General features: G+C 33.4%; 1 protein-coding gene across 4 annotated transcripts in view; it reads right to left on the reverse strand.

The window, feature by feature from the left end:
• NBEA (neurobeachin) overlaps window positions 1-21,737 on the reverse strand; it is a 774,301-nt gene that overhangs the window by 475,438 nt on the left and 277,126 nt on the right. For all 4 annotated transcript variants that reach the window (XM_030922219.1, XM_030922217.1, XM_030922221.1 and 1 more), the window contains exons 33-34: window positions 21,386-21,512; window positions 1,535-1,662 (exon numbers count right to left, since the gene is read on the reverse strand). In XM_030922219.1, coding sequence (XP_030778079.1) covers window positions 1,535-1,662; window positions 21,386-21,512 — 255 coding nt within the window. The remainder of the gene's footprint in view (window positions 1-1,534; window positions 1,663-21,385; window positions 21,513-21,737) is intronic.

Raw genomic sequence — 21,737 nt, forward strand, 5'->3', positions numbered from 1 at the left:
ACACACTAGTTAAAGCCAAAGAACCCACTACTTCTCTGGCCCTAATATTCGACTACTGTCCTTCCGGTTCACATGAGACTGGCATTTTTCCTGTTGGTAGATCATACCAAGAACATCTTTCTATCCTCGTTTTAGGGCCAATGTACTGACTGTTCTCTCTGCACAGAACACTCCTCTTCTAATAAGCTGTATGGCACTTATTAAGTAAGTTTTATTACTTACTATGTAAGTTTTTGCTCAAATTTAACTTTTACCATGAGATCTATTTAAAATTGACCACTCTCCTTAAACTTCAACCTAACCTTGCCATTCTGTAATCCCAATTTTCTGTGTGTTGTATTTATCCTTTTACATAACATTCGCTATCTTCTAACACCCTATATAATTTAATTATTCATTTTGTTTAATGCTTATTGATTTTGTGTCCTCATAAGAATATATGCTCCATCTGAAGAAAAGGATCTTTGTCTGTTTACTTATATATTATAAAGTATATAACATAGTACTTAGCTCGGAAGGTACTCAGTACTTTTGGAAACCTGAGAAGCTCATTATGTGGCAATATTCTAAGAGCTTCAAATGCACTGCATAATTTAATCTTCACAAGAACCCTAAAGTGCTATCACTGACTCCAATTTATAGAAAGGAAACTAAGATACAAAGTGGCTAAGTAATTCACAAAGGCCACAAAGTTAAGAAAGTAGTTGAACTAGGATTCAAAGTCTGCTCCAAGATGCCCAGTCTTCCTAATAGAAACACTAAGTAGAAGCAGTAGTGACAATAACAGAACAGGCACAGGAAAACTCTCTTTCTTCTGCAGTAAACAGGAAGTGAAAAGCAAAAAAGATATACAAGGATGCTAAATCCCAGGACTACTTGAAATGGCATCTAAAGCCGTTATTCACCTACAGATCATCTTGATATTGTCTAATTCTTTCTGAAGCTCAGAAATATTTGTAAAACATTTTTTAAAAAGAAATAAGATTTTGATTAACCATATTTTTCAAAGCCACTCTCCTAGTAAATTTCTCTCATTTGGCTCCTTACTCTATTTAAGCTGCTGTTGAGGGGACAACGGCTTCATCAATTCTTTAAGTATTCCTCTAGATTTTTAATGTCTTCTTAGTTAAGGATTCTCACACTACAAATGTTATGTGAATAAGAAAAATCACTTAAAGATGCATGGCTCTCAGAATCAGAAGGAAATGTCAGAGATCACTGCTTAATAAACAGGTTATCTTAATGACAGGATATACGTCAACCCTGATAAATGGATTAAAGAGCCAAAGCCTCCCATTCTGACACCTTTTCAATGTTCTTCATCTTCAAAGTTCTCTTATTGGTATTGACCATGGAAACATGTTATTTAAAAAAAATGAGTGAAGAGAAAACATTGAATATCTTATTAAAATTTGTGAAGTAATGCTTTACATTCTTTTGGAAATATACATTCCTCTAGAAGCACAAATTATGCCATGATTAATACATACATTATAGGAAACTAAAATAATTAGAATAGAGAGAGAAATCATACCTTCTATCAATAGCTCTTGTCCATGACTGCCAAGAAGTGTACGAGATAGGAATGGGGCAAAGTCTACAAAAATTTCACGAAGAAGAGGAGCAACTTTTTCTAAAGCTCTTTCAAGTTTTGCAGTGATGCTGTTGAAATTAAGACATAAAAACTAATAAATATAATTCAATATAAAATGTTAAATAAACTTTACTTCTAAATTAAAATCTTTAAAAATCATAAATGTCCTTTCTAGCCCATGGAATAATAGCAAGCTTCGTGTATAAGGGACACCCTGTACAGTTTCACATATAGTCATAAGGCTACTGAAAGGTTTCAGCTAAACTGGAATGACTATACTATGAAAAAGAATTGGGGTTATGCCACCCAAAAGGGCCAAAGACTGTTCATAGCTCTATGAGTGTCATGTAAATGAGTTCTTGTATGCCTTCTCTATGTATCTATCCATCAAAGAAGATGATTTTGAACACTGACAATGTGACACTGTGCCAGTTACAAATAATTTAACTCTTGCTCTCAAGGAGGTATTACCTGAAACCTGGACAAATTAAGGGAATAACTGAAATTCATCGTAATACAGTTGAATGCTTTGCCAAACTAGGCATTTTCCATTTCATAAGCCCATTTACTTTTCTTCACAAGCTGCTGTATTACTATATAGTTCACTGTTGAATGTTAAGTTAATAGTCAAACATAAGCACTGTTTCACATTCTTAAAAACACTTTGGTACATGTAAAAGTAAAAAATGGGGATGAAGAAAATATTTCTGCTTAGACAAATGAATAACATAGTAACAGATTTATCTGTCTTAGATAAAAGTGCTTTGGTGTAAGACTGCTTAGACTAGAATCCTGGCTCTATCATATACTAGCTAGGTGACCTTAGGCACATTAGGCTTTCTATGTCTGCAAAATGAAGATGATTGCAGTACCTACCCAGTGAGGATTAAATAAGCTAAGGAATGTAAAGTACACAGAAAAGCACCTAGCACACAGTGAAGAGGTCAATAATGTTCACTTTTTTGAATCTAGTTTGAACACACCCATATTTACACTCACAAAATGTGATTCTGATACATTAAACAACTCAAAATCAATATATTAGATGAGCACACATTCTTCTACACAGAAGAGATGTACAGTTAGCAATTAAACAATGTTACAAAATAATACGAGTTCTGCCACAATGCCAGGTAACACCGTGTTACATGTGAGGCAAACATTTATAAATGAAAAAAAGGTAATTAACCATAAAATAATTTGTATTATATTACTAAGGTTTAAAACTAAACTATGGCATCTTTTTAATTTTTTAAGCAATTAAATAGCTATTAGAGAATAATACCGGATGACTTCTTTCCTAAATTGGAAACAGCCAAGTTTCAAATCTTTGAGCACTCTAAGTCTCACCATCAGCACTTCTGCTTAACTCTATCTCCTCTTACCTGTGTCAACAGCTCTAGATAAAGGAGAAAGCATGGAGAAAACTCAAGTTTGGTCACTGCCACATAGATTTAGAAAATTCTGGAGGAACAATTTTCCATAAGAAAAAGGGATTTGAAGGGGATTTGGCAGACTTACTGAAAGTAAGAGATTTCAATAGTCTTCCCTACTCTGTAATTCCTAAAGCAAGGACCTCCTGAAGACACTGGTTCTCAGGCTTTGGTGTGGATCAGAATCACCTGGAGAGTCCATTTAACCAGACTGCTAAGTCCCACCCTAGTTTCTGATTCAGCAGGTCTGTGTGTACAGCGAGCATTTGTTAGAAGTACAAATTCTCGGTGGTGTTGATGCTGCTGATTCAGGAAACACACTTTGAGAATGACTGTTTTAATGAGAGTATTTACTATTAGAAAGAATTAACAAAGAAGCGAGCAAAAGAAAGGCCACCTGAAGTCACTGAATAAGCATGATCACAGTAAGTTATCCGTTAGTGAATACAAAGAGATTCTTTTTTGAACCTACAATTTCATTAATTTCTTCAAATCTCTAGACTTATGTCCTACAGCTCTTCCCAGCTAAACTAATTCCCTCTACTAAGAAATGGTGAGAATGGTAAGAGTGAGTTTATTAAAAGGAGAAAAATCTAGATATAATAGTTTCTGATGCTCAATTCTAAATGAAGTATGATTATTTATTTTTCTTAAGATTAATAAGTGAGAGCAAAATTATTTTAGAAAAATTATTGATTCATGGAGGTTTGCATCATAGCTATTGGATTTAATGGACTATTATTGAATTAAAGCCAGGAACATTTTTTATCCCAGTTTGAGAACTTTCTCCCCTATTTTACAGATTTCTGCGTGATTTTAGAGGCTTCAGAATTACAAAAATACTGTTACTGGTGATTAACTTAAATATGAAATAGAAACTTCAATTAACCCGAGCAACTGATTACTTCTGTGTGTAAGTATGTATAAATATACATTATTTCCAATTATCTTAAGGGTAATAGTTATTTCTCATGAAGTGAATCCCTATTAAGATTTTTTGCAAATATTTTCTTATAAAACTTATTAGAATATTAAATGTTGCTCTTACATAACATCCTGCAATTAGAATTTTAATTTTCTAATGGGGGCAAAGAATATAATATTTTACTCAGCAAGAGATTAGAAGTTTTATGTATATAAACCATTATCAAATAATTCTGCTGGAATTACAACAGCAAAATACTCTAAATGGAAAAACTTCATCCTCATTTTTCACAGTGAAGAAAACAGTTTTTGTTGTTGTTGCTATTTAGAGTCCCCACAATGTATTTCAAAGAAGGTTATAAATGCTGTATAAATTCGCTTCATTGTTACACAATTTAAATTCTGAAAGAAAATGGTACAAACACAAACTTCATCCTAAGACCCTCCTTTATCACCTGAAACTAAGAATTGCAAAAAATACCAAAAAAAAGACATATTGTGGCTATATTGTCATTTTTTATTTCCGTTCTCATCACAAAGAAACACACAATGTAAAACTCCTTTTCCCCAATTCCAAGACACATATGAGTCAGCTACCTGTTAATATGTAAAAACAAATTAAAAGCTATGTTAATGTGAGAAAAGCCCATGCCCTTAAGTCCTATAAAAATAAATAAAATTTTCTCCTTAAAATAAAAATACAAAGAACATATAGCCACCAGAATAAAACCAGGTATTCTTCAGCAAATAATTTGGTAAGAAAAACTGACATAATGTACTGACTTTAGAGGAAAACTCTAAAGAGTACTTTTTCAATTTTCTCTAAAAGTTTATTTTCATTTATTCAAAAACATTCATTTAGGCTGGGCACGGTGGCTCACACCTATAATCCCAGCGCTTTGGAAGACTGAAGAAGGAGAATGGCTTGAGCCCAGGAATTCAAGACCAACCTGGGCAACATGGTGAGACCCTGTCTCTACCAAAAAATTAAAAAATTAGCCAGGGGTGGTGGTGGGCGCCTGTGATCCTAGCTACTCAAGAGGTTGAGGCAAGAGGATCGCTTGAGCCCAGGAGGTCAAGGTTGCAGTGAGCTATGATCATGTCACTACACTCCAGCCTGGATAACAGAGCAAGACCCCTATTTTGCAACAAAAAACAGGAACAAAAAAACTATTCATTTAGTCTAAGACATTTTATGCACAGAAGTAATACAAAGGTGTATTTCCCTATGTAGGGAAATCTGCCCTGCACAGTCTGAGTGAGTTTATAATCTAATACTCTAATAACTTAATATTTGGTTAAGTTCTTGGGCTCTAACCACAGACTTTATCAAGTGTGGGTTGAAAAGCATACAATTTCAAGCCACTCATTCTATTCTCCCCAGTCTATTTTTTCCCCTTAAGTCACACTAATGATGTGCTTAAGATGCTTGATTGATGACTATCTTGAATTTGGCTATTTTTCTTAATAGTAAGTATAAACTCTTAAGAAAAAGGATTAAATTACTGGAACTGGAGGCCATTATCTTAAGTGAAGTAACTCAAACAAAAAGGCGAATAGCACATGTTCTCACTTATAAGTGGGTGCTAAATAATGTGCACACATGGACAGAGTATGGAATGATAGACACTGGAGGCTGGTGACTTGGAAGGGTTGAAGGGTGGAAGGCGGGAGCGAGAGGTAAGAAATTACTTAATGGGTACCATGTACATTATTCAGGTGATGAATACACTAAAAGCCCAGACTTCACCACTACGCAATATATCCACAAAACAAAATTGCACTTGTATCCCTTAAATTTACACAAATCAAACATAAATAAATAAATAAAAAGAGAATTACTTATTTCCTGTTGCAACTTGAGAAATTATAAACCACTCTAGCAAAATTACCAACTCAAAACAAAATATTCAAAGGAAATAATAAAGCTTTAGATGAAATTCTATAGCTCCAATGATTAGATTAAAACAATACGACTTAAAACACAAAAGCTTACAATTATCGTTTTTAAAAACTGCAATCATGTTTGGCTTTTACCTGTATTGAGGAAGTCTCATTCACAGTTAATTCTAAGAAATTCATATGAATAAAAATATAATTAATCCATGGAAAAAATAATGTATGAAAACCCATGGCTTAATTATTATTAAATCTTGCCAAATGTAACTGGCCTCAAGAAATATCCAAGGCCATGGTAATTGTAAGTACACAGATCAGTAAAAAAAAATTAAGATTCTTCTCTCCTGTCATCTAAATGAATCCCCTGATAAACATAGTTCACAACAAAGTTATCTTTTCTTAATGGTATATGTTTTAGAATTCTAGAAAAATATAATAGTTCTACTCTTATTTAGGGCCCTACATACATTGTATATTCTATTTTAACAAACTCCCTTATGTTTGTGCTACTTCATAAAGTCATTTTTACTTACTTTTGATTTTATTTACTTTTTATCTTCTCCTAGGTCTTTAGCACAATGTCATAAATATAACAAACAATAATTTGATTTGAAGGACTAGAGTGCTTAAATTTCCTATTTCTTAAATCATATAAAATAGGTAGTTATAATAAGAAAACATAGAATAAAAAGAAATAATCACATACCCTTAAGTATTGTACCTAAAAGATTTACTCAGACATAAAAGAAATTATTACATTAGTGAATTCTATAGATTTTTATTAATTGAATGCTTCTACGTAAATGAGGAAACGTAGGCATCAGTAAGTGAACTGATTGGGTTTAGGTAAACACAGATGAAAAGACAAGATTAAGAGAGTATTAATGATAGAACAACCATACATTGTAATGTTAAATTCGTACCAGCTATATATTATGACTAGGAATTGACACGGAATTCAAATACTTTATCTGTTGTCACTAAATTTCTAATATTAAATATAATTTAACATACTAAGATAGCTGATGAGTAAATGTATCCTAAATCTGCAAAACTGTGACATAATTACCTACTGACAATTTTATTAAGTTATAGCTTTCTAAGGTTGTGGCCACTACGGAAAATATGATATTGAAAAAAAATGCTTACTTATTTTATTTCCCTATGATCTTATAAATTTAAAACTGGCATTTTCTCTTTATTACTCCTAAACAGAATTATTTTCAAATGCATGATGAAAAGGTTAAAAAAGCAGATAAAGTTATAGAAGACTAAAAATTGAAGCTAAATAGAATATTTCTATAAGTAAAAAGTTTACTGCTTTGTATCATAAACTAAATTCCAAGTAAACAGTTTTCAAGTTTTAAGATGTGTAATGCCTACTACGTGAGCATGATGATGCACACCTCTAGTCCCAACAACTTGGGAAGCTGAGGCAGGAAAATCACTTGAGCCCAGGAATTCAGAGCTATTGTGTACCATGATCACATCTGTGAATAGCCATTATGTAATGATTTTGGGTGATGTCCTTAGACAATTAGAAAAGTTTTTCGGAGTGCACTAATTACAAAAGTAAAAAAAAAAAAAAATGATGTAGTACAATTCCTTCTTTCCAATCAACCACTTAAATGACACAAAAGTTAACTACAGTGAAATAAAAATACAAACTCAAGAATGTAAGTCTAACTAAAACCAAACAACAAATCTAGTGATAAAAAGGGTAAGGCTAATTGTGTCTTAAATACTTGACATGAAAACTGTAACAACATTTATCCTCTTAAATAAAATGTTTAGTATATTAAAAGCATATTTTGATGTAGTGGGAGCTGTGGTGTCTCACCAAGATCCTCTTTTAGGATAGAGACATTCTTTCCCTGGAGAGTTCTGAGAACTGTGGGGTGATGGCTCACAGTTGAATCCCTCCCTAGAAGGGAGCTGCTTCACCCAAGGTTAAGCCCCCTCATTAGGAGCAGTGTGAATTCAAACAATGGTCAATTAGAAGGAAAAAAAAAAAAAAAAACCCAGCTCCTTTGACCCAATTGAGGACACCTCTGAAACCATTCCAGCTTCAGAGCTTTCCCATGGAGTGGCCTGGAATATCTTTTACAATTGCATCACTTTTCCTTCAGACCAATCTTCCACTGCCACTTATTTATAGGTGGTGTTATCAAGAATATTCCCCAGTAAAGCACCTACAGAATTTGTTTTCTGGAATAGCAGTTAATGAGTGTTTTGTAGTATAGTATTTAGTTAAATATAATATTTTTGAATATATAAATTGAAAAATCAATTAAGAATTTGAACTTTTAAAATGAAATGGACTTCTATTTCAGATGCAGAAAACTGGAGTCATTCCCACAAAAATCACAAGAAAAAGCCAGATAATCTAAAGAATTATAACTTTGTTAGGCCTCATCAGAGAGCTGAGGTTGCTAGGCAATCAAACAGCTTGAAATCTGAGGATAGGAACCTCCAAAAAGAGTCAGGATGCATGAACTTGCTAACCTGAGGCAGAGAACAGGAAGCAGCAGCACTGGGCACCACATTAAGTTGGCAAGAAAATATCAGCTAAATTTTTTTATAAATTTCTGAAGTCCATGTGTGGACTATAAGAGAATAAAACCCCCAGAGCTATAGACACAAGGGGAGTTTGCAAGAACACCCAGGCTCTTGCATTCAAACCTAACCAGTACTCAGGAGAAAAACCAGAGGCAGCATGGAAGACTGCAGAAAACTTACTTCATTGCTCCAGGTTAAAGGAGGGAGAATTAATTGCTGCAGAAAAGACACAAAGTTCTGCCCAGATCCGTCTTCCTATCTCCTCTACAGAACGGAAGCCTTATGCATCTGAGAGAAAGATAACAACTCCTGTCACTTTTGGGGCACAGTAGGAGGCCTGTTGCAGCTAGAGGAAAGGAACATAAAAAACCTTCTACTCTGAGGGAGAGGAAGGGAAACGTTCTGAGTCCTGAAATTTACAGATCTCCAATCATGTAGAAATGCACAAAATCACTGAAAAAGCCCTACCTTCAAGATCCAGGACAGCACTTGACTAAAATGGAGTCTAGACCAGGACAAAAAAGAACCCCGTGCCCTTGAACATCAGGCTTGGAAGCACCCAGTAACAGATAACGGTAGTCTATTGCGGAAGGGACTGCACAGTGTAGAGAACCTCTCTGAATCAGGACAGGGTAGAACAGAAATAGCAAGACACTCTGAAAAGCTAGCACCTAACTAAACACAAAGTAAAGGTAGAGAACTTTAAAGTCCATGGTACACAGGGAATAACAAACACAACAAGAAAACATAAAACCTGCTCAACAAAAGACTAAAACGACTCAACCCCTCTCACAAAAGGCTTAGCATAAGGAGAGGCAGACCCATTTAGAGCACAAATACGACTGTCAGGAGCTACTATCCTATACATGATGTCCAGTTTTCAACTAAAAATTACCTTACACATGAAGAAACAAGAAAAAAAAAAGTCAGAGAAAAACCAATAGAATCAAAATCACAGATGAACCCTATGTTGGAACTATTAAAGAATTTAAAGTAACTATGCTTAACATGTTAAGAGTTAATAGCTGAAAAGGCAGACAACATATATAAACAGATGTAAATTTTCAGCAAAAGTAAGAAACTGTAAAGAAGAAACAATGGCAGAAATAGAAAATACAGTAAAAGAAATGATGTGCCTTCAATGGACTTATCAAAAGACTCAATGAAGCCAAGGAAAGACTCAGTGAATTTGAAGACAGGCCAATAAAATACAGACATATTAAAACAAAAAGAAAAAAGAATATACACACACTCCGATGGAGAGAGTGTGCACATTGGTGCATTCGAAAGCTATTAAACATTATCAAATAATTTTACATAAATGTGATTGGAATCACAGAAAGAGTAGTGCCGTATGCCAAATAATGGCTCCACAAAGATACCTAAACCATAATCTCTGGAACTTTTGAATAAACTATATTACATGGTAAAAAGGATTTTGCAAGTGAAATTAAGGTTATGGGCATTAAAATAGAGAGATTACCCTAGATTATGTAGGTAGGTTCAGTCTAACCATATGAGCTCTAAAAAGCAGAAAACTCTCCGGCTAGAGAAGTACGGCAAAAGAGGAAAGCAGAAAAGATACGTATAAGGGGAAAACAGACAGATCCCAAGTTTGAGAAAAACTGGATGCATTATTACTAATTCTGAATGTCAGAGGCCACAAGCAAGGTGAGTTCTAGGAGATAAGGGAAGGCTCTGATAGCAGGCAAATAAACAGACCCATGTGTTCTATAGCCATACAGAACTGAATTATGCTAGTAACCTGAGTGAGCCTGGAAGCGCATTTTCTTCCAGAGTCTCCAGTAACAAATGCAGCCCTGCCAACATCCTCATTTTAGCCCAGTGTGACCTGAGTGTTGGACTCTTAACCTACAGAACTGTGAAATAATTAATAAATCAGTGCTGATTTAAGCTGCCAAATTTGTGGCAACGTGTTATTCTAGCAATAGAAAACTAACACAGAGACATACCAGAGCAGAAGAAATATGTGAAGAGATACTGAGTAAGAATTTTCCAAAAACAATGAAGTCATAAAACTACAGATACAAGAAACCCAGAAAACACCAAGTAGAATTTTAGTAAATAAGTAAAAAAAAAAAGTATCATAATACACTGCTGAAATTCAAATATAGAGAGAAAATCTGAAGAAGGCATTCAGAGAATAAAGACACATTCCATAAAGAGGAACAAAGATAAAAATGACATTCTCATTAGAATCCGTACAAGCCAGAAGAAATGAGATGAAATCCCTTTCAAAGCCATTTTAAAAATATATAATCCACAATTCCATATGTAGCCAAAAAATTCTTTAGAAAAAGATGGTAAAATAAAGACCTCTTTAGACAACAAAAACAGAGATAATTCATGTAGCTGACTTTGTACTACGAATACTTTTAAATGTAGTTCAAGTATAAGGAATATACCAGACAAAAACAGATTTATACAAACAAGAGTGCTAGAAAAGATAAATAAAACTATAAAATGCATTTATTTTTAACTGTTCTAAAATAAAACTCACTGTCCAGAGCAAAATAGCAGTGTACTGTTTCTTTTTCTTTTTCGAGACAAAGTCTCACTCTGTCACCCAGGCTACAGTGCAGTGGCACAGTCTCAGCTCACTGTAACCTCTGCTTCCTGGGTTCTAAGCAATTCTCCTGCCTCAGACTCCGGAGTAGCTGGGATTACAGGTACATGCCACCACGCCCAGATAATTTGGTATTGTTAGTAGAGATGGGGTTTCACCATGTAGGCCAGGCTAGTAATCTCAAACTGCTGATCTCAGGTGATCCACCCGCCTCGGCCTCGCCAAGTGCTGGGATTACAGGTGTGAGCCACGGTGCCCGGACTACTGTTTCTTCATAAGATATATAAAAGTAAAATGACAACATTAACACAAAGGATGTAAAAGAGGAATTAGGAGTAAACTGTTACAAGCATCATTATTACACATGAAACTGTGTAATAATATTAAAAACTGATTCTGATAATTTAAAGATTTATATTGTAAGCCGTAGAGAAGCTCCTAAAATGTTTAAAAGGTTGTCTTTTATTTTAAGCATTTTAAAAATGTTTGAAATATTGTCTCCAATAAGACAATATTGGAGAGAAAATAAAATAATAAAAAAATACTCCATTTAACCCAACAGAGGGCATAAAAGAAGAAAAACAAAATACAGATGGAAAGTAACAATTTATTCTAAAACAATTACCAAATTGGTAGATATCAATATAATCAATATATACATCAATATAATCATGTAATCATGCAATTACACTAAATGCAAATGATGTAGAAATACCAATTAAAATATAAAAATTGTCAGTTTGATATTTTTTAAAAAAGCAGAACTGCTTTAAATATAAAGATGTAGACAAGTTTAAAGAAAGGAAAAAAATTACCATCAAAACCCTTCATTAAAATAAAGAAAGTCATGTAAGGAGTTGAAAATGTTTAATTGGGTGAGCTTTACACAACTTAAAAATTACCAAAAAGTTACACATTTTTCTATCATATAATTAAGGATCAGAAGGAATGGATCTGACATAATCCAGCTGAAATCAGTGATTAAAAAAAACCAAGTCATTTTGACATTTACACTCCATCAAATATATGATCATAAACACATAACTATATAAAAATAATGTTGATTTCCACCTTTAGTAATAGGCGAATTCTCTTGCTGAGAACAACTAAAAAAGCTGGACAAAACCAGAAACACTTCTTTGAGGGAAATGGAGAGTTAAGACAGAAGTCAATTATTTGACCATGATCCTGAAGAAGAAACTCTAAGAAGATGATTTTGGTTTCTGGACCGCTCATCTCCCATGGACATGTTTTGGTAGAAGCAACTGAATGACTGAAACGGAACAAAATGTTTGGAGCTCAGAGCCTACTAAAGAGGAAAAAAAGCTTAGAAAAACCCTTATGATTTAAGTTGAGACCCTATAGAACTACACTTTAAAGAACTGGTGAATCAGAAAAAAGACTGGCCCTCTAACTTTCACTTCATTAAGGTCGTTTAGGATTGCTAATGCTTACCAGAAGAAAATGTATTTTTTTCTGGAAGAAAACACCACTTTGTACTTTCATATTATGTTTATAATCTTTCAGATACTACATAGGTTTTTCACATAATAATAACAAGAAAAGACACGTAAGTAGACAGGAAGATATTACTGAACACCAAAAGTAACACAAGATGACAGAGGTAGCTCTGATAAATAATCAAAGACTTTACGGGTAACTATATTTACCCTAGTAGTTAAATATTAACTATGAAAGTTAATTAAATTAACTTAATTAAAGAAATTAAAGACCAAGGAAATTAAAGACCAAGATAAACAATTGGATAACAATTGGATAAGACAGACAATTGGAAGATAATTTTTTTTTTGAGATAGAGTCTTACTCTGTCGCCTGGCTGGAGTGCAATGGCACAATCTTGGCTCACTGCAACCTCTGCCTCCTGGGTTCAAACAATTCTGCCTCAGGCTCCTGAGTAGCTGGGATTACAGGCACCCACCACCATGCCCAGCTAATTTTTATATTTTTAGTAGCGACAGGGTTTCACTATGAAGGCCAGGCTGGTCTCGAACTTCTGACCTCATGATCTGCCTGCCTTGGCCTCCCAAAGTGCTGGGATTACAGTCGTGAGCCACCACGCTCAGTTGGAAGATAATATTAAACTACAAAAGTCAAATGGAAATTTGAGTACTTACAAAAATTGAAATTAAGAACTGAGAAGACTTGACACAGCTAAAGAGAGAATTTTAATAAAGTAGACTATAGGTTAAAAGAAAATACTCAAAATCACTGAGAGAGAAAAAGGAGTGGGGGAAAGGATATAGATAGATAGTTAAGAAATGTATTTTTTAAAACTCTAATTTTTATCTAAGATAAGCTCTAACAAGAGGATAAAAAGAGTCACAAGCAATACCTGAAGAGGTAATGGCAAGGAAGTTTCAAAATTGAATGAAAGTGATAAAACTTCAGATTTGAAAATCTCTACAAGTCCTAAGCAGGATAAATACAAAGAAAATCCACAGCACCTGAAAACATCATAGTAAAACTTATCAACTCCCAAAATACAGAACACCTTTAAAACAGACATCAGGTGGGTTGGAGTGGAGAATAGAAACAATATGACCAGGAATTAACCTATAAAATAAAGAAATAAAACACAGAATGAAAAAAGCCAGAAGACAATAAAATGATATTTTCAAAGCAATAAAAGAAAATAACAGCCAACCTAGAATTCTGTTGGTTCAAAATATCCTTCCAAACATTGAGGTGCATTTCCAAGATGTTTAGAGAAACAGGAACTAAAAATTCATGACAGGCAAACCTGCACTAAATCAAATACTAAGAAGTGTTCTCTCAGAAGAAGAAAAATGATACTACGTGGAGGTCAGACATTCAGAAAAGAATGATTAGCAACAAAAAGGGATAGTCATTTGGTTAAATCAAAACAGATGCTGACCAATAAAATAAGTAGACTTTCTTGCAGGGTGTGAATATGTACATGTATGTCTGCAAAATTTGGAGTAAATTGAGTTAAAATAGAGTAAGGAAGGACCACGCATTGTCTGGGGATAGGACCTTGATAAATCAAGGACAACTCCTGCAATTTGGAGGATTATCAATTACACAGTTTCTCAAAGTGTGTTCTCTGGACCAGCAGCATCAGCATGATCTAGCATGATGGTTAATTTTATGTGTCAATTTTACTGGGTGTCCAGATATTTGATTAAACAGCACTCTGGGTATGACTGTGAGGGTATTTCTTGATAAGATTAACATTTGAACAGGAAGACTGGGTAAAGTAGATGGCCCTCCTTCATGTAAGAAGGCTTCATCTAGTCAACTTGAAGATATGAATAGAACAAAAAGGTTGAGCAAACTCCTTCTGCCTGAATGTTTGAGCTAGTAATACTGGTCTCTTCTGGCTTTTGGACTCAGATGGAAACATCGGCTCTTCTTCAGTCTTGAGCCAGCCAGCTTTTGGAGAGAAACTTATATCACTGGCTCTCTTGGTTCTCAGACCTTGGTACTTTGATTATAACTACACATTGGTTCTCCTGGGTCTTTAGCATACTAACTGCAGATATTGGGAATTCTCAGTTTCCATAATCACGTGAGCCAAATTTTTATAATAAATAATGTGTATATGCATGTATATTCATATGAATGTAAACATCCTATTTAATCTGTTTCTCTAAATAAGCTTGACTAACACACCTAAAAACTCATTAGAGGTGCCCTAAATTCTCATGCCCTACTGAAGTCCTACTGAATCAGGTACCCAACGATCTGTATGTTAATAAGCCCTCTATGTTAATCTGATGCATGCTGATGTTAGAAAACTACTGCACTAAGGAAACAAACAATGTATAACCTTCAACTTAACAGTTTCTTGTTACTTCTCTCTATTGAATTTTTTTTGGCAATAAGAATAAAAGAATAAAACTGATTACTGCCAGAACTTATGAAGAAAAGGAAGGAAGGCAAGGAAGGCAAGACAGGCAGGCAGGCAGGAAGGTAGAAAGGCAGGAAGGCAGACAAGCTGGCTAGCTTAAATAAAGAATATCAAGAATAAAAAGAAGGGACATTACTACAGATTATATGAATGTTAAAAGAATAACATGATAATATTACAAAAAACTTTATGCCAATAAAAACCTACCAAAACTGACACCAGAAAAAACAGAAAATTTTGGGAGATCTGTAACTAATTAAATTGAAATTTTAATTAAGAAACTTTCCTAAAAGAAGAGATCCAGGATTAGGTGTCTTTGCTTGTGAAGTTTGCTAAATATTTCAGAGGAAAAAAAGACAAAAAAAAATCTTAGAGAAGCTTTCAAGAGATAAATCTATTTCACATTACAATGAAATTGGATTTCTTACAGAAATTGGTAATTCTTTCAGCATTTAAAAATTAAATCAATATATTACACCATGTTAACAGGAGAAAAATCACATGATCATCTTAGTATATATTTGAAAAGCATAACATACATCACGATAGCAAGTTTGTGTTAATTACAAATATAAGAAATGTATAACATTTATTGAAAATTACATATAATAGGTAAGAGGCATCATAATTAATGATAAATGTTCAATGTTTTTCATCTGAGATGGAGAATGTAAAAAGAATGCCTGCTATAACCATGACTGTAATAAATTGTATTGGAGGTACTGGGTGGCACTGTAAGTTAAGAAAAAGAAATTAAAAGGTGCAAGGATTTTAATGGGGGAAAAAACTCCCCCATTATTCATGGATGACACAATTATGTATATACATATACATTTTGAAATAATCTATAGAAAAATAATTAGGAATAATAAGTAGGTTAACATTTCAGGATATTCTCTCAACATACTGAAATGGAAACAATTAAAATAATTAAAATAAAATTTATAAAAGAAACCACTGACAACATGATAAAAATATAAAATTCATTTGTAGCCTTGAAAAAGTAAGATGGTCTAAAATTACCTTCCATGCTAACAGCTAAAAAATTAGACAAATACAGGGAACAACTATTTTCAGACAATACAGGGAATACAGAACAATGAACCCTAAGGAAGGAGAAACCAATAAGGTGAGCTCCCCCATCATCCACATTTCTTTTATGGAGGTATTTCCTACATTATGGCAAATACTGAGTCCTGCAATGTTTTTGGATTGACAAGACTGAGACTGTAGTTCAAGACAGCCAAGGTGAACAGAATTCACAGGACAGAGTCCCTGAGAGGAGGAAGCTATAAAGAAAAATATTTCCAAAAACCTGAGTCTTAGGCTGAATAGCAATCTACTTATGTGAAGCCTGAAAGCTCCAAGGGCTAGAATAGAACAATTTTTTGAAAAGAATAATTATGAAGGAGCTGTAACACAAACATCACTGAGAGTGCATAGTGCTGGTAATTGTCTGAATTCCCTCCAGCCAGAAAGGAGAGAGCTCATTAAATACACTGGGCATTCAAAATTCTAGCAAGTCTACCCTTTCTAAGTCTGGCAAAAGCAATCCAAGAATAGAGGCCTCCCTAAATTTGCCTTAGAAGATCTTAAAAACATGCCTCATGAGCAAGGATGGCCTCTTCAACAAATGGTGCTGGGACAAATGGACATTCATAGGCAAAAATATATACCTCAACCTAAACCTCATACCTTACACAGATATCAGCTCAAAATAGATCACAGACTTAAAAATAAAACAACTTTTAAACCACAAAACTTTATAGAAAATGCAATATAAAATTTGGGAACACAGAACAAGGTGAGGAGCTCTTAGACATGACACCAAAAGCTTAACTATAAAAAGGTAAATCTGACAAGCCAGATTAAAAAAAATTTAAATTTTTCTCTGCTAAAAACCCCATTAAAAGGATGAAACAGGGAGCACATCTAGGAGAAAATATTTGCAAACTACATTTCTAAAAAAGGACTTGTATTTGAATATAACAAAAACTCTCAGAGCTCAAAAGTTAGAAAGTGATTCAATTAAAAAATAGGCAAAAGACATGAACAGACAATTCATGGAGGAGACATACTGATGGAAAATAAACATATGAAAAGATGTTCTGCATCTTTATCCATTAGGAAAATGCAAATTCAGAGCACAATAAGATATCACTACATACCTATCAGAACCCTTTAAAAAAATGCTGGTAACAATGAGGAGAAACTGGACCAATCACACATTGCCAATGGAAACATAAAGTGGTACAGTCACTCTAGAAGACAGTTTTGCAGTTTCCTATAAAACTAATCATATACTTACCAAAGAGCCAGTAATCTCACTCTTGGGTACTTAACCCAGAGAAATAAAAATGTATGTTCACATAAAAACAAACGTCCATTTTAACTTTATTTTTAATAGGCCCAAACTGGAAAAAACTTAAATGTCCTTTAGTAGGTATATTTTAAACAAATTGTCATCCATACCATAGAATATGACTGAGAAATAAAAAAGGAACATACTATTAATTCATGCAACAACTTGAATGGATTGCATGGCAGTATTTTTAGTGAAGAAAGATAAACGTTAAAATGCACCTCTGAAAAGTGTAGGAATCCAAGAAGAAGTAGGGAAAATTAGAAAAAATATTGAATGTAAAAACTACTACATTGTACAATGCAGGTAAAACTGTGCTTGGAGGAAAAATTATAGCTTTAAATGCTCATATACCACACCATTAAACAAGAAAGGTCTAAAATCAAAGATCCAAGAGAAGGTTTGGGAAACATCTATAAAAGAAAAGATAGCAAATATTTCAAGCTTTAGGCCATATTGTCTCTGTTGCAACTATTTAACTCAGTCACAGTAATGTGAAAGCAGTGATAGGCAATACACGGGCAAATGAGTGTGGCTGTATTCCAATAACTTTATGTACAAAAACTGGCGGAAGAATGATTTGGCCCATGGTCCACAGTTTATAGACACTCAGTCTCAGTTTCCACTCTAAGATATGGAAAGAAAAAAGCAAGCAAATATGATGTAAATAGAAAGGAGTAATAAAAGCAGAATTCATATAATAAAAAGCAAAAAAATCCTAAAAATGTTAATGAACACAGTATCATTTTTGGGGGGAAATCATAATATTGAAAAACAACAGCTATTCTGATAATGAAAAATGAGAAAAAACAAAAATTAACAAAATCTGAAATGAAAGAGGGAACATCATTAGAGATCATACTTATATTTTAAAATATTAATAAAATGTAAAAAATTACAAAGAATGTATGGCAATAAATCCAACAACTTTGATAAGATGGGTAAATTCATTGAAGACAAAAATAACAAAACAGATACAAAAATAAATATACTACATGGATACTCACTTATCAATTTAAAAAACTGAATCTATAATTTAAATTTTCCAAGAAAGAAAATTCCAGGCAGAAATGTCTCTGCTGGTGAATTCTCAAACATTTTAGGATAAATAATACTAAAGCTACAAGTGACATTATCTCATGCAAAGAAAATAAGGAAACTACAGAAAGTTTTAGATCGATTATGTGAGTTTAGAAAGTTCTAAACAACTTACTGAGTTCACTAAAATTAAGTGGCAAGATTATAAAATATAAAATCAACATATAAAAATCAATACACTAATACAAAATTGTCCCCTTTTTTCAGTTTTATTGAGGTAAAACTGACATAGGCAATCATTGATCTGCTCTTTTTAAAGATAAATTAATTTGCATTTCATTTAATTTCATATAAATGGAATCATACACTATGTACTCTTTTTTGTCTGGTTTCTAACTCCCAATTGGAAATTTAGAGCAAAAAATCTAATATAATATCATCAAACACATGAAAAATTAAGAAAATAAAAATTTAAAGAGATATAAGTACAAGAGCTTTACAATGAAAACTACAGTAAGCTGCTGAAAAATTTAAAGATCTCAATGAATTTCAAAAGTTTGAATACTCAGTATTATGATGAAGAATCTCCTCAAATTTAAAGGTTCAACAGGGTTGTAATTAAAATTTCAGCAGAATTTCTTTTTTTGTTGCTTTAGAATTGACAAGTCACTTCTAAAATTTATATGAAAATGCAAATTAACCTAGAAAAGTCAAAGCAATTTTACAAAAGAATAGTTAGAGGACTTACATTACCTCATCTCTTTCAAAACTTAATATAAAGCTACGATATACAGGAAGATAGTGCAGCAGTGACATATGGGACAGAATGGAGTCTAGAAATAGATCTACACATAGGTGGTCAATAGGTAATTGAATGGTACTGAGGAAAAATAACAGGGTGAGAAGATCTTACTCAACCCAATCTTTATTAAACCTAAGGCTAATTAAGATAGTATGGCTTAAAGACAGAAAAAGAGATGAGGCAGAGCTGTTTGCCAAACCATAATCAAGTATATATGAAAAACTAATTTGTGACAAAAGTGACAGAACACAGGGAAAAGAAGTGTCTTTCCAATAAATGGTGCTGGGTCATCTTCATATACCTATCACTCCTACCTCATTATAGTCACAAAAATTCCAAATGGATTACACATCTAAATTCAAAAAGCAAAGAATAAAGCAGCCAGAAGGTAAGACAGGGTAAATGTAGACAAAGCTTTTACAACACCAAAAGCACTTATAAACCAAAAAATTGCAAGGTGAATTTAATTAAAATTTACAACTTGTGTTGATCAAAATAGACCATATTGATAATGATAAGAAAAGTCAAAAAATGGGAGAAGATATATGTATGACATATAATCCACAAAGGACTTATTTTCAAAAAATTAGTAAGAAAAAGACCAAAAAAAGCCCACAATAATAAAAAAAATGGACTAGAGATTTCAACAGGCAAATCAAAAGAAGAAAACAAAAGACCAATGTATTTAAAAAGTGCTCAACCTCATTTATCATCAGGAGAATGAAAACTAAAAATACAACGGAATGCCACTACACTTCCACCAAAATGGCTACAATGACAGAGACTAAAACTACTAAGTCCTATCAAAGATATGAAGCAACAAGACCTCTCATAATCTGCTGCAGAGTTAGTAAACTAGTACAACCACTTTTGAAAACCTTTTGGCATTATCTAGTAAAACTGAACATATACAAACACTATGAATCAGCAATTACACTCCAAATTATCTAACATATACATTATGTGTAGTACACACACGTAATAGTAGTACACTCATAGTAATTATAAGTGGCCTTATCTATATAGCAGTATTATTTGTAATAACTAAGAAATGGAAAATTCCAAATGCCCACCATCAGTAAAATGAATTAATAAATTATGGTATAGACACATAAATAAATAAAAGAATAAATGAATAAACTATTGTTATATGCAACAATAGATGAATCTCATAAAAATAATGTTGAACAAAAGAAGCCAGAAGCAAACAAATACATATGATGTACTTACACTTATGTAAAATTCAAAAATGACAAAACTATCTTAGTATTAAAAGTCAGGGTAAAGAATTGGAAGAAAAGCAAGAACAGTGACTGGGAAAAAAGTGCAAAGCAAGGGTTCCTGGTGTCTATTTGTTAACTTGGGTGATGATGAGTGTGTTCATTTTTTCAATAAGCTTTTATATTCTGTATTTGTGTTATACCTCTACAAAAACTGTGAATACATACATATCTGTGTGTGTGTGTGTGTATGTGTGCACAATTTTACTCCAAGAATGAGGGCCAGTCTCTTCCAGGAATGGTCTTTAATCATGACAGATAAGATAATGTTTGCTTAGTCAAGTTCCAATGATGTTATATATAACATTGTACATTTATTTTGAAAGTTAGTTAGTTAGTTCATTAGTTAGTTAGTTAGTTAATTAATTAATTTGCGAAACAGTTTTGCTCTGTCACCCAGGCTGGAGTGCAGTGGTGCAATCTTGGCTTGCTGCAACCTCTGCCTCCTGGGTTCAAGAGATTCTCCTGCCCCAGCCTCTCTCCCAAGTGGCCGGGATTACAGGCATGCACCACCACACACTGCTAAGTTTTGTATTTTTAGTAAAGACAAGGTTTCACCATGTTTTCCAGGCTGGTCTCCAACTCCTGGCCTCAAGTGATCTGTCCTCCTCGGCCTTCCAAAGTGCTGGGATTACAGGCGTGAGCCACCATGCCTGGCCTGAAACTTTATATTTTAAACTTTGTATCACCCCCCAAAGATGCCCAGTTTTATCATGTTACCATTTGTACATGTTTGAACCTTTACTGGAAATAGTAACATGCACTAAATGACAGTGAATTACTAATACAACAGTAAACATTTTAAAATCACTGAAGATCTCTGCTTAGACCAAAATATATCACAGGTTTTTACATAACAACTAGCCAAAAAATCAGAAAAATTGTGAAATGCAATCGCAAAATAAATAATTAACCTTCATTCCCAAGAACTCTTTCTATATTTTTGTATTTTTGTGTACTGTTTCACTACATTTAAAAAGAGTTAAAATGAATAAAAACAAACAGTCATGCATACCTCATATTTTCAGCTGAATCTTCTGGCATTGGAGCAACTGTTTGTACAGCTGGAAGGTTTTTGCTGGTAGCACCATTCACAAAACTAGAAGAGGAGGAAGAGGAGGAGGACCCTGAATCCACGGCACCTGTTCCCAAAATAATAATTTTTAGCCTTAAACATAAATTTGCTTAAAAAAAATTTTTCTTACACCATTACTATCTGATTTTGAAAGAATTACTCATCAGAATTTCAAAACAGAATTTGACAATCATTTGGCCATTAGTAAGTATGCTAATAAAGATAATTTTATATAACAGATGTTGCATTGAAATCTAACTGATTTGCTTACATTAATCTAACAAAACTACAT

This window comes from Rhinopithecus roxellana, chromosome 18, assembly GCF_007565055.1.
Source record: "Rhinopithecus roxellana isolate Shanxi Qingling chromosome 18, ASM756505v1, whole genome shotgun sequence".
NCBI classification, from domain to species: Eukaryota; Metazoa; Chordata; class Mammalia; order Primates; family Cercopithecidae; genus Rhinopithecus; species Rhinopithecus roxellana.